This window comes from Kogia breviceps, chromosome 6 (genome assembly GCF_026419965.1).
Source record: "Kogia breviceps isolate mKogBre1 chromosome 6, mKogBre1 haplotype 1, whole genome shotgun sequence".
NCBI classification, from domain to species: domain Eukaryota; kingdom Metazoa; phylum Chordata; class Mammalia; order Artiodactyla; family Physeteridae; genus Kogia; species Kogia breviceps.
Genome location: NC_081315.1, coordinates 33,586,494 through 33,601,135, shown reverse-complemented (window position 1 = coordinate 33,601,135; position 14,642 = coordinate 33,586,494). Strand labels below are relative to the sequence as shown.

Below are 14,642 nucleotides of genomic sequence, written 5' to 3'. Positions count from 1 at the left end.
CTGTCCATTGGTGAAAGTGGGGTGTGAAAGTCCCCTACTATGATTGTATTACTGTCGATTTCCCCTTTTATAGCTGTTACTATTTGCCTTATGTATTGAGGTGCTCCTATGTTAGGTGTGTAAGTATTTACAATTGTTATAAATTGTAAATTTATAACATTTCTTCTTCTTGGATTTCTTCTTCTTGGATTGATCCCTTCATCATTATGTAGTGTCCTTCTTTGTCTCTTTTAATAGTCTTTGTTTAAAGTCTTTTTTGTCTGATATGAGAATTGCTACTCCAGCTTTCTTTTGATTTCCATTTGCATGGAATATCTTTTTCCATCCCCTCACTTTCAGTCTGTATGTGTCCCTAGGTCTGTAGTGGGTCTCTTGTAGACAGCATATAGAGGGGTCTTGTTTTTGTATCCTTTCAGCCAGTCTATGTCTTTTCACTGGAGCATTTAATCTTTTACATTTAAGGTAATTATCAATATGTATGTTCCTATTACCATTACCTTAATTGTTTGGGGTTTATATTGTAGGTCTTTTCCTTCTCTTGTGTTTCCTGCCTAGAGAAGTTCCTTTAGCATTTGTTTTAAAGCTGGTCTGGTGGTGCTGAATCCTCTTAGCTTTTGCTTGTCTGTAAAGCTTTTAATTTCTCCATCAAATCTGAATGAGATCCTTGCTGGGTAGAGTAATCTTGGTTGTAGGTTTTGCCCCTTCATCACTTGAAATGTGTCCTGCCACTCCCTTCTGGCTTGGAGAATTTCTGCTGAAAGTTCAGCTGTTAACCCTATGGGGATTCCCTTGTATGTTCTTTGTTGTTTTTCCCTTGCTGCTTTTAATATATTTTGTTTGTATTTAATTTTTGATAGATTGATTAATATGTGTCTTGACATGTTTCTCCTTGGATTTTTCCTATATGGGACTCGCTGTGCTTCCTGGACTTGATTACCTATATCCTTTCCCATATTAGGGAAGTTTTTAACTATAATCCCTTCAAATATTTTCTCAGTCCCTTTCTTTTTCTCTTCTTCTTCTGGGGCCCCGATAATTCAAATGTTGGTGTGTTTAATGTTGTCCCAGAGGTCTCTGAGACTGTCCTCAATTCTTTTCATTGTTTTTTCTTTATTCTGCTCTGTAGTAGTTATTTTCACTATTTTATCTTCCAGGTCCCTTATCCGTTCTTCTGCCTCAGTTATTCTGCTATTGATCCCTTCTAGAGAATTTTAAATTTCATTTATTGTGTTGTTCATCACTATTTGTTTGCTCTTTAATTCTTCTAGATCCTTGTTAAGCATTTCTTGTATTTTCTCCATTCTATTTCCAAGATTTTGGATCATCTTTACTATCATAACTCTGAATTCTTTTTCAGGTAGACTGCCTATTTCCTCTTCATTTGTTTGGTCTGGTGGGTTTTTACATTGCTGCTTCATCTGCTGTGTGTTTCTCTGTCTTCTCATTTTTCTTAACTTACTGTGTTTGTGGTCTCCTTTTCGCAGGCTGCAAGTTTGTAGTTCCCGTTGTTTTTGGTGTCTGTCCCCAGTGGCTAAGGTTGGTTCAGTGGGTTGTGTAGGCTTCCTGGTGGAGGGGACTAGTGCCCGTGTTCTGGTGAATGAGGCTGGATCTTGTCTTTCTGGTGGGCAGGTCCATGTCTGGTAGTGTGTTTTGGGGTGTCTTTGGCCTTATTATGAATTTAGGCAGCCTCTGTGGTAATGGATGGGGTTGTGTTCCTGTCTTGCTAGTTGTTTGGCATAGGGTGTCCAGCACTGGAGCTTGCTGGTTGTTGAGTGGAGCTGGGTCTTGGCATTGAGATGGAGATCTCTGGGAGATTTTCACCATTTCATATTACATGGAGCTGGGAGGTCTTTTGTGGACCAATGTCCTGAGCTTGTCTCTCCCACCTTAGAGGCACAGCCCTGACGCCTGGCTGGAGCACCAAGAGGCTGTCATAAACACGGCTCAGAATAAAAGGGAGAAAAAAAAGTAAGAAAGAAAGAAAGAAGGAGATAAAATAAAATGAAATAAAGTTATTAAAATAAAAAATAGTTATTAAAAATTTTTTTACTTAATAAAAGAAAAAGAAAGAAAGAAAGAAGAGAGCAACCAAACCAAAAAACATATCCACCAATGATACCAAATGCTAAAAACTATACTAAAACAAACAGAAAAAGAAAAATGGACACACAGAACCCTAGGACAAATGGTAAAAGCAAAGCTATACAGACCAAATCACACATAGAAGCATACACATACACACTCACAAAGAAAGAAAAAGGGAAAAATATATATATATTGCTGCTTCCAAAGTCCACCTCCTCAATTTGGGATGATTCGTTTTCTACTCAGGTATTCCACAGATGCAGGGTACATCACGTTGATTGTGGAGATTTAATCCACTGCTCCTGAGGCTGCTGGGATAAATTTCCCTTTCTCTTCTTTGTTCGCACGGCTCCTGGGGTTCAGCTTTGGATTTGACCCCACCTTTGTGTGTAGGTCACCTGAGGGCGTCTGTTCTTTGCTCAGACAGGACGGGGTTAAAGGAGCAGCTGATTCGGCGGCTCTGGCTCACTCAGGCCGGGGGGAGGGAGGGTTATGCATGCATGAGGAGTCTGTGGCGGCAGAGGCTGGCGTGACATTGCACCAGCCTGAGGCGCGCTGTGCGTTCTCCCGGGGAAGTTGTTCCTGGATCACGGGACCCTGGCAGTGGCGGGCTGCACAGGCTCCTGGGAGGGGAGGTGTGGAGAGTGACCTGTGCTTGCACACAGGCTTCTTGGTGGTGGCAGCAGCAACCTTAGCATCTCATGCCCGTCTCTGGGGTTCACACTGATCGCCGTGGCTTGTGCCTGTCTCTGGAGCTCCTTTAAGCAGCACTCTTAATCCCCTCTCCTTGAGCACCAGGAAACACAGATACAAGAAAATGTCTCTTGCCTCTTTGGCAGGTCCAGACTTTTTCCTGGACTCCCTCCTGGCTAGCTGTAATGCACTAATCCCCTTCAGGCTGTGTTCATGCCGCCAACCCCAGTCCTCTCTCTGGGATCTGACCTCCGAAGCCCAAGCCTCAGCTCCCAGCCCCCGCCCGCCCCAGCAGGGGAGCAGACAAGCATCTCAGGCTGGTGAGTGCTGGTCCGCACAGATCCTCTGCGGGAATCTCTCCGCTGTGCCCTCCACACCCCTGTGGCTGCGCTCTCCTCCGTGGCTCTGAAGCTCCCCCCTCCGCCACCTGCAGTCTCCACCCGCGAAGGGGCTCCTAGTGTGTGGAGACCTTTCCTCCTTCACAGCTCCGTCCCACTGGTGCAGGTCCTGTCCCTATTCTTTTGTCTCTGTTTTTTCTTTTTTCTTTTGCCCTACCCAGGTACGTGGGGGAGTTTCTTGCCTTTTGGGAGGTCTGAGGTCTTCTGCCAGCATTCAGTAGGTGTTCTGTAGGAGTTGTTCCACATGTAGATGTATTTCTGATGTATCTGTGGGGAGGAGGGTGATCTCCACGTCTTACTCTTCCTCCATCTTGAAGCTCTTTGGGCACAAGCTTTTGATCAGAGGGTCCACCTACAGAAATTGTCATTTGCCCTTCAAGCTTATAATGATGCCATTAAATCACAATCAGGTGTTAGCAGGAGTAATTAGGAATATGTTGTAGGTTTGCACACTCATAAGAATTTGTTTATTGGAGGGAGAAAATCTTAAGCATTCACCGTGGGAAGGATTTTTGAAAATCCAGCATTTCAGCCCAGGAGGCTTTTATTTAGCAAGAATAGCCAAAAGAGTTGTTTTAAATTTTTGTTTTTGTTTCTGACCTTAATTTGAAGGTTACATGTCTTGCCTTTTTTATCTATGGCCTAACATGTTCATAGGAAAAAGGAGAAGAGACAGATGGATTCCAAGGGGATAATGGCTGAGTTTTTCCTGTATATTTTCCTTTAGGAATCAATTCCAAGCTTCAGTTTGAAATCATGCCAGGCGCTTTATTCGGCTTGTTCGAGATAAATCCTGACACCGGGGAGGTGGTGACAACCACCACACTTGACAGAGAAGTTCAGGAAGTCCTCACCCTTCGAGGTAAGGGATCCCTTGACTGTGCTAAACAAACAAAAACAAAAATAAGCAGCAGGCCATTGAGAGGTGAAATTTTACATTTCAGTAGGTTGTCTTTAAATAAAATATTATTGACCCAGTGCTACCTTTTAATTTGATCTGTTGCTGTCTGGTTAGGGCAGCATATTTTAGGTATGAATTAATGGCCACCATCTGTGCCGTCTTTTGTTCCTTGTCAGTACTTGTACGCGATGGGGGATCCCCTGCTCTGTCTGGGACTACAACAATTGTCTGCACTGTGGGAGATGAAAACGATCATGCACCGGAGATTATTGTCCCCAGGCATGACATTGAGGTTCTGGAAAACCAAGAGCCAGGGCTTGTCTACACTGTTTTGGCCTCTGATATGGATGCTGGTAATAACGGAGCTGTCAGGTATCACATAATTGGTAAGTATTATCTTTATTTAAATTCCCCCCTCCCCGGTATACCAACTCTGTTGACACACACTTCATGGAGTGCATTCAGCATTTGGTATCTAGTGCAGTGTCTACAGAACGCACAGCTGCTAAGAACTGATTGGTGCCCTGGGTCTCAGACCTCTCCTCCTCCCCACAGCCACCCTGATCCAGTGCCCTCCAATCTCCTCAAAAATCTGCCCTTGACAACTCTCGCTGTTAGTAATCCACTAATATTAGTGCATGTACAGATAGAACAGATAGCTTTTATTTTCTATTTTCACTTCTCTCGTATGATCACTTATTTTTATTATTTTGAGCAGTCAAGACTTTCTTTCAGGCCTAGAGGACATGAGTAGAAAAACAATTCCCAGATCTGCAGACCAATGAAACACTTCAGATCTACAATACCCCAGAGATCAAAGTTTTTAGGAACTTCTACACTACCAATTGTGGTTAAGGACCAGGGTTTGTGTTTTTAGAAATTTCCAGTCTGTTATGACTGATACTTTTGTAAAATCCAATAAATATAAATTACTGGGAGAAGAGCTCAAAGGCATAAAAAATGCAAGCCCCAGTTTTTAAAAACTATTACTATATTATGGAGACATAAGATTATTCTCTCATGTTGCTATAAAAGTTTATAAATGCTTACTCTTAATTTCTTTGTATTTATCTTGTTGAGGACCAGCTACAAACAATCCCCAGACAGCACCTGTCCCCTCTCACAGCATCAAGGACATTCTTTTTGACCATTCACTTCCCTTTCCCAAATGGTCGACAGTTCCTCTCTACTGGGTTTTCCCATCAGTATTTCCCATCTTGAAAAGCATAGATGTCTCCCTTCACTCACTCTCTCTTTTCCTTCACAATCAAACTTCTTAAAAATTGTTGTCTATACTCTGGTTTCTGTGTCTTTACTTTCATTTCTTAGCCTGCTGTAAAATGTGTTCCACTGAAGTCACTCCACCGAAACTACCCTTTCCAGAGACATAAAAGATCCCATTGTTGCCAAATGCATTGGATCTTTTTCAGTTCTTAATTTAATTGTATTGCTTTGTGTCTTTGTACACCATGCCCTGGACACTTGGTCTCACCTTGACTTCAGAAAGCCACTTACTTTCTTTTGGTCCTTCATCTGTCTTTCTAGACAAGTCTTCCCAATGTCCTTGTTCTTCTGGTGGTTCTCTGACTTGTTAGAGTTTTCTGGATCTTTTTGGCATATCTTTTTCTTTTCTCATAGATACACTCTTCCTGGTCATTTCATCCAGTTCCTGTCTTCAGCTACCACTGCACCTCAGTATCTCCCTATCTTGACTGTACCCTAGATCTAAGTCCCATTAAAGGACATTAAAAAAATTGAAGTATAGTAGACTTACAGTTGCAGATGTACAACATAATAATTCAATGTTTTTATAGATTATGCTCCATACAAAGTTATTATAAAATACTGAGTATTCCCAGTGCTGTGCATTACATCCTTATAACTTATTTTATACCTAGTAGTTTGTACCCATGATTCCTCTTCACCCACTTTGCCCCTGTCCATGACTCCCAATACTATGTTAAATAGAAGTGATGAGAGTGGGAATGCGTGTCTTATTCCTGATCTTAGAGGAAAAGTTTTCAGCTTTTCAATGTTGAGTTTGATGTCAGCTGTGGGCTTGTCGTGTATGGCCTTTATAATGTTGAGGTATGTTTCATCTTTACCAACTTTGTTAAGAGATTTTATCATAAATGGATGTTGAGTTCTGCCAAATGCTTTTTCTATGTCAAATGAGATGATCATTTGGCTTTTATCCTCCCCTTTTTTGATGTGGTGTAACACCTTGATTGATTTGCAGATATTGAACCATCCTTGCATCCCTGGAATAAATTTCAATTGATCATGATTAAATATCCTTTTTATGTATTGTTGAATTTAGTTTGCTAATATTTTTGTTGAGGGTTTTGCATTACGTTCATCAGGAATATTGGCCTGGCAATTTATTTTTGTAGTGTCTTTGTCTGGTTTTGATATTAGGGCTTCATAGAATGAGTTCGGAAGTGTTCCCTTCTCTTCAATTTTTGGTATAGTTTGGGAAAGATAGGTATTAACTCTTCCTTAAGTGTTTGATAGAAACCCTCAAATTCTAGTGTGGTCCTACTCTGATTTGTTGGGAGTTTTTTGATTATTGATTTAATTTCATTACTTCGGTCTTGGAAGTGGGTATGTTTCTAGGCATTCTTTTTTTTTTTTTTTTTTTTTTGCCGTACGCGGGCCTCTTACTGTTGCATCCTCTCCGGTTGCGGAGCACAGGCTCCAGACGCACAGGCTCAGTGGCCATGGCTCACGGGCCCAGCCGCTCCGCGGCATGTGGGATCTTCCCGGACCAGGGCACGAACCCGTGTCCCCTGCATCGGCAGGCGGACTCTCAACCACTGCGCCACCAGGGAAGCCCTAGGAGTTAGTTTTGATGTCACGCTTTTTAAGAAGCATTTCCTGGCCATCCTAACACAGGACCCTGCACTCATCCTCTGTGCTTCCCAGCATCCTGCACGTGTGAGTTTCACACCATATTTTAATGTTCAGGTACTGACCTGCGCCTCCTCCTGGACTGTAAACTCTAGGAGGTCAGAATCACATCTTCCGCTCCTCGTATTCCCAGTGTCCAGCACATACTTGGTACATGACAGGTGTTGTTGAAATGTTTACTGAGGGAATGAATTGCTTTAGCAACCACAAATGCCACAGAAATGTAGTTTGTCTCACCATCCCTGAGTTTGGTACAAATTAACACATCTTATGAAGACGTACAAGTGCAGTCCCTTCTCCTCAGCCCCCAGCACTGCCTGTGGCTGTTGTTTTCTCAGAATGCTGCTTCACTTCTTCCATGTGCCTCTGGTAGGCTCCAGTAAGTTCCCACACTTTTGGGAATGGTGCCCCTCGTCCAAGAGTGTGGCTGGTAGGTAATTGAACCGCATTTTCCCAACTAATTTTGGGGGTGACTTTAACTTGCCTTAGGAAGCTTTTTATCCCTGTGTTCAGTTTAAAATTTTATTCTACTTGGTACCATGTACAATAGCAAAAGGAACAGTTTTTTGAAGGATATAGAGAAGAATAAAACATAATCCTGGCTTATGTTATGGAAGAGATAGACAAATGTTCCAGTATCTCTAAAAGAAGTGTTATGATTCATGCACAGAAGGTGTGGAATGTAGAAGAGACCTTATTGCAGTAGTATAACCGGCATTCAATCTGTAGTGAGTAACATTTGGGAAAATTACAGATATGCTGTCGTACATCAATGTATTATTTTTTGATTGATGTCTAAAAATGGACATTGCATCCTGTTGCTTATACCTGACTACTGTTTTATTTCATGTAAAACATACATTTTAATCCTCCCAAAAGGAAAAATATATTAATATAAAAAGTTGAGGGCTTCCCTGGTGGCGCAGTGGTTGAGAATCCGCCTGCTGATGCAGGGGACACGGGTTCGTGCCCCGGTCTGGGAAGATCCCACATGCCGTGGAGCGGCTGGGCCCGTGAGCCATGGCCGCTGAGCCTGCGCGTCCGGAGCCTGTGCTCCGCAACGGGAGAGGTCACAGCAGTGAGAGGCCCGAGTACTGCCAAAAAAAAAAAAAAAAAAGTTGAAGTTGCACACAAAACAAATCATACTGCTGCAAATCAGTCAAAGCAAGTATTCGAATTACTGACTGAATTAAGAGAGATACTGAATTATATTTTTTTGTTTATCTCCTGTTAATAGAAACTTCATGAGGGCAGGGACCTTATCGTGTACTTACAACAGTACTTACAAAAGTGCTAGGATGTAATAATCAGGAAATAAATATTTGTTGAATGAATATATATATTCATGGCAAAGGGCTGCTACTTTTGGAATTCAAATGTATTTTGAATTTGTTTTCTTTACTAGATGGAAATACTGATGAGTACTTTGCTATTAATGAAACATCAGGAGAACTGTCAGTCACTCATGCTTTGGACCGGGAGCAAGTCAGCAACTTCACCCTAGTCATCCTGTGCTCCGATCTGGGGGATCCACCCCAGAGCTCCAAGGTGCAGCTGCAAGTCAGAGTTCTGGACGACAATGACCACAGTCCTTCCTTCTCCAGGCTCCATTACCAGGCCTCTGTGAGAGAGGATGCTCAAGTGGGAACCGTGGTTCTTGTACTCTCTGCTGTGGATAAGGATGAAGGCCTGAACGGGCAAACTGTGTATTCTCTGGCGGATGAGGCTTCCGGGGCATTCACCATTGATCCCGTAGTGGGCACATTGAGAACCAGCCACATGCTTGACCGAGAAGCCAGAGCTGAGCATACATTTAAGGCTGTGGCCAGAGACTGTGGTGTCCAGGGCTCAAGAAGCACCACGGTGATCATAAAAGTACATGTCACTGATGTTAATGACAATGATCCAGTTTGGGAACAGAACCCCTTTGATATTTTTCTTTCCCCCCAGTCACCTACTAACCAGATGACCGCCATCCTGAGAGCCAGTGACCCAGACTTGGGGCCCAATGGAACTGTTACATTTAGTTTTGCAGAGCCCCAGTCAGTGTTTTCTATTAATGAATACACAGGAGAAATTCAACTTCAGCAAAACCCAGCTTCAGAATATTTTCCTATCTGGCTGCAGTTAAAAGCTGTGGACCAAGGGTCCCCAGCTAGGACAACCACTGGTCTCTTGGTCATTCACATGGAAGGAGAAGATGTAAGGATTTCCTTCAGCCAGCATCTGTATAATGGGATTGTGCCCGAAAATTGTGAGGCAGGTGAGTGCCAAGTGTTTTGTATATTGTCCCAGTTTTGGCAAAATGCTTAAAACTAAGGATTATAGAACAAGTGCTATCACGGTTCAGTTATGAATTTTTGAGTCCAGCCAGTTCTTGATATGCCAACTTTCAGTCAAAATATGTCATTAGAAAAATACACTCAAATACAGTAAAACACGCACACACACTCCCCTTTAAAGACAGCAAAAGGGCTTCCCTGGTGGCGCAGTGGTTGAGAATCCGCCTGCCGATGTAGGGGACACGGGTTCGTGCCCCGGTCCGGGAAGATCCCACGTGCCGCGGAGCGGCTGGGCCCATGAGCCATGGCCGCTGAGCCTGCGCGTCCGGAGCCTGTGCTCCGCAACGGGAGAGGCCACAACAGTGAGAGGCCCGCGTACCACAAAAAAAAAAAAAAAAAAAAAAAAAAAAGACAGCAAAAGGTAGTAAAAATACTAAAAGATAAATCATTCAAGGCTCTTAAAGTTTAACTTAAATTTAAAATCTCAAAAACCCTTTTATTTAAATGTTTATGAATTCTGAACAACTGTACATTTCCTAAAGTACTTTCCTAGAAGTACAATGAAAGGTGAAGTATGTTGTGGTTCAGTGACTGCCACTGCGTGTCCTCCGGCAGCTGGATGTCTCCGCCTCAGTTTCCTAATCTACAAACTAAGGATAAGTTTGGTGCCTACCTCATTAGAGTATAGGACTGAATAAGCCAGTTCATATAAAGCACTTAAAACAATATCTGACTCAGAATCAACATGTAATATATGGGAACTGCTGTTATTATTATTATTATACTTCATTTTATATTATACTTCATTTTGATACAGTCAGCATTGCTTTCAAACGGTGCAGTAATATCTGATCTTCAAAGAATTTGGCACAGATTATACTACTCAGAACAGGCTTCAGTGAATGGTAACTATCTTTCCTCATAATGCTAAATTATTTTTCAGTTATTTCCCTACTCAAATGTATGCCATAATGGGAAACATTAAAAAAAAATTAATTTAAATGACCTTTCTAGCCCAAAGCAAAAAAACCCATTTGTATATAGTTGTGGATTGAAAGAAATCCAATCTAGGTAATTATATCTAACTAGAGAGTTGAGAAATAAATCTTCTGAACCTTTCAGCCAGCCAGAGGGGGCAAAGCACATGGACTCCAGGGCTTGGGAGAGAAGGAGTTTGCCTGTGACAGTCTGATGTGTGCTGTTTGCTTTCTCCAGTCATTTTTTGTTTTTGTTTTGTTATTTTGGATTCAGTTTCACTTTATCCGTACCTACAACAACCACTATTTAAAAGGCAACCTTCATTTTTATGAAATTGATCTATACATTTCATAGTGAAAATATTTTGTTACACATTATATTCTTTATGGAAAGAGAATATTCAATTTAATATCAAATGTCAAATTAGGGTTCTTCTCAGTTGCAGATTATTAACGTGACTTTGATCTTCTTTTGAATTATGGCTATCTCATGGGCTGCTTATTCAGAAGGCCTCTTATTGATTCTAAACATAATTAAGGGTAAATTGCAATTACCTTCATTAAATGAAATAATAGTGACTTCCAAAATAACTAGAAATATCCACCCATATACTTAGGTGTGATGAAATTTTGGAATAAGAGTTAAATGTTAAATAACATGAGATACTCCTTAGAGCTCTGTTTTTGTACCTCTGGAGAGGTATACATCCCAACCTCAGAGCAGAGCCTAATAGAAAAGAAAGGTGACATTTTCTAAATAATACAGCACAAAGTATATCAATCAATCTTGAAATTGATCTGATAAAAATCATAGAATTTTTGAGCCCAGCTTTTGTCTGCAATGAACATATAAACATTTTTTTCCTAAATACCCTTGACACATGACCTTTCAGTCTCTACTTGAATATTTCAGTGACTGAGAGTTTAGGACAGTGGTTCTTGAACTTGGGTGAAACAGGCACTCTGTGATGATCCCTGAAGTTTCTGCTTCTGTAGGTCTGGGGTCCAGGAACTGCCGTTTTTAACAAACTCTGCAGGTGATTTGATTGCATGATAATGTTGGACAACCCTTTCATTTGAAAAGTCATTCCTGCATTAAACCCAGATCTGCCTCCTTTATGTCTGCCCATAAATCCTAGTCCTGCCCTCTGGAGCACTCCACTGATCTACACAGTCGCTCTTCAGATATTTTATTTGCTCCTTCAACAAAATTTTTATTGAGTATTATGTGCCAGGTCCTCTTCTGTTGGGATATGTTAGTGAACTAAAAGACAAAGATGCTTGTCCTTGTGAGGCTTACATTCTAGCAGGGGTAAAGAGCCAATATCAATGAATGTAATAAATAACTAAAGTGTAGTGTATGTTAGACGATGTTAAGAGCTATGGTATAAAGAAGCAGAGCAAGGGGTGCTGGGGGAGGGCACAAATGCAATTTTAGATAGCAGGTTAGGGCAGGCATCATTGAGCAAGTGACATTTGGGCAAAGACTTAAAGAGAGGAGGTAGCGGGCTTCCCTGGTGGCGCAGTGGTTGAGAATCCGCCTGCCGATGCAGGGGACGCGGGCTTGTGCCCCGGTCTGGGAAGATCCCACATGCCGCGGAGCGGCTGGGCCTGTGAGCCATGGCCACTGAGCCTGTGCGTCCGCAGCCTGTGCTCCGCAACAGGAGAGGCCCGCGTACCGCAAAAAAAAAAAAAGAGAGAGAGAGGAGGTAGCCACTCATATATTTGGGGGAAGAGCATTTCCGAAAAAAAGGAGAAATCCAGTGGAAACCCGTCTGGTTTGCTCAAAGGACAGCAAAGAGGACTGTGTGACTGAAGCTGAGTAAGCAAAGTGAAGAATGGTAAAAAATGAGGTCAGAAGCACATGGACCAGGCAGAGCCTTGTAGATCACTGGGGGGTCTTTGGCTTTTACTCAAAATAGTTTTCCCGTCTCTAGTTCTTCACTTATTCTTCACATATGAGATTTCCAACCACGGCTAATGAACATTCTCATCCAATATAAATTCTGCAGAGTAGTAGGCATTAAATAAATTATCACTCAAAAGAATTGGCACAGGACTCATCATTGTGTCACACTTTTTCACATTAGTAAATGAAATTTCTAAAAATTGAGTAATGTGCCTGGCCATTTCCTAATTAAGATAGCCTTTCTCAAGTCACCCACGATTCATTCATTTGCAGGATTAAACCTAAATAAAAGTCAATATCTAAAGCACCCCAAGGAAAATATTTCGGTATGAAATTAAGTTATGGGTTAGTAAGTATAATAATATTTGTGGTTGAATTCAGAAATGATTTAATAATAACCCTAATAAAAACTGCCGTGGAGGGGGAAATTATTCACCTGTTTTCATCTTTGCAGTGCGCCATTCATTTCTGTGTCCGAGACTTACTCTGTCAGTAGCGGTTGCTGTTACGTGAAGGAAACTACCCCTACTTTGGTCTGTCTCCCATCACTCAACCTTCCGTCTACCCCCAGCCCTAACAGTTGGGAGTAATCAATGTGGCGAAGAGTAACCTGGTCTGAGATTTAAAAAAACTAGGGCAGAAGACAGTGAAGACTAAATTACTTTCTTACCTCTGAAGGCGGACCTCCCGTTTCAGTTCATTCAGAAAAGCTAATGAATACATGGCAGAAGCCTCTATTCTGCTATCGCATCATTGTGTTTTCTTTGACCTCTGATTAGAGTTGCCCTTCTTAGTCCTCTTGTATTTAGAATTACTGAACTAAATTTGACTGCTACCTTTTTAACAGAACTTAACACTCTTAAAATTTGTTTATTAAATCTTACACATAAGTGAGGTTAATACCTGGCAGTAATACAGCACATGGTACCCATAAATATCCAGGTAGGTGTACGATTCAAGACATCGCAAGCAATGGGTTGGGACCTTGCTTTGAAGAATAGCTATGACGTGTGAAGGGCGTGGAGCCTAAGGGGAGAGTAGCCTAAAAGCTGCAGCAAAGGACAGGAAGGAGAACGAGAGAAGGAAAGGGTGGTGGTTAAGAAGGCTGTTGAATCTGATTCGGTGCAGCTAACCTACACCGGGGTCGGCAGGATTCCCTAGGCCCCAGTGAACAATGACGACAAAGGGTATAACGTACTGATTGACATATGCCCCAAATATTTCAAGCTGGCCAAAGCTTTGCCTGGAGCATGAATTTCGTACGTATTGCCAGATCATATCATGGACACCAGAAGGTGATTTTTTTTTTTAAATTTGGATTCCAGTGGTTTTAAGAGATTGTAAACCCATTGATCAGTGTTAGAATGGCCTTGATATAAATTATTTAATAGCATTTTATGACTTCCAGAATTATTTCTGTCCCCAATACATCTGCAATTTGAATCTTTATTTTCAAAGGAAACATATGTGCCTATTGAAAGCTCACATCATCTGTGGCTTACTCAAGCATCCCATCCGGCAGGCACCTCCTGACATCCCGAATGAATTATGTTCTGTATCATCATAAATCCTATTACCCTAAACTGCTTTTAACATTTAGATTTTTTTAAAGAAAATAAAACGTTAAAATAAATAACTCCAATGTATTTATATTTGTTTAACATTTCTTTCTTGGAAAGCCCACAAGTTTGAGTTTTGATTGACATTATTTTCATCTATTAACAACATTAAACTTAACACTTCAATTGTTTAAAACAGTACATACTTCAATTTATATATATATATTTATATATATATAAATATATATATTTATATATATTTATATATATATATATATATATATATATACCTATGTATATATGATTTCTTTATAGTTTATAGCATTTTAGAAGAAACCCTTCAGTAAGTAAGGTCTCTTTAAGTCATGAAATGTTCATTTATTCACAGAAGAAGTCATTTCAGAAGGTGCCAGTTGTCTGTAAGAGAGAGGCTGGCCATACAGCAAGGTGACAAAAAAAGCTGAAGCCCAAATGATTCCCCACTCTTTACCCTTACCATTTGCTGTTCCTTTTCTACCCACATGAGAGGAAATATAACCATTCTGAATCTTTTTGAAGTGAAATATAAACCACTTGGTTGTCTGTGACATTCCAATCCATCAAACCATTTAAATGAACCTTCTAGAAGCCAGCTTTTATTTCTTCTTTTCCACTTCCAGAGCTTTGGTTATGCCAGTGAGGGTGAATCAGCAACCATAGTCCCCAATGTGGACTTTTCACAACTTCATGCATTTTTAATAATTACTAGAGAGGAAAAATTGAAATTATGAATTGCATTGATACCCTGATTAAAAATGGAATAGTCAGACATTAAAAGACTTGAGATAAAATGAAAACATGATGATGATACAGGAGTGCATTCTAACTAGTAAAATATATTTACTGTTGTCTCATGAATAAATTAGATTTTGATATTTTGGAGGAAAAC

At 41.0% G+C, this 14,642-nt stretch overlaps 1 protein-coding gene across 1 annotated transcript in view; it reads left to right on the top strand.

Annotated features, from left to right (window-relative positions):
• DCHS2 (dachsous cadherin-related 2) overlaps positions 1–14,642 on the top strand; it is a 270,134-nt gene that overhangs the window by 192,716 nt on the left and 62,776 nt on the right. The window contains exons 11-13 of the mRNA XM_059066078.2: positions 3,904–4,038; positions 4,254–4,463; positions 8,393–9,250. Coding sequence (XP_058922061.1) covers positions 3,904–4,038; positions 4,254–4,463; positions 8,393–9,250 — 1,203 coding nt within the window. The remainder of the gene's footprint in view (positions 1–3,903; positions 4,039–4,253; positions 4,464–8,392; positions 9,251–14,642) is intronic.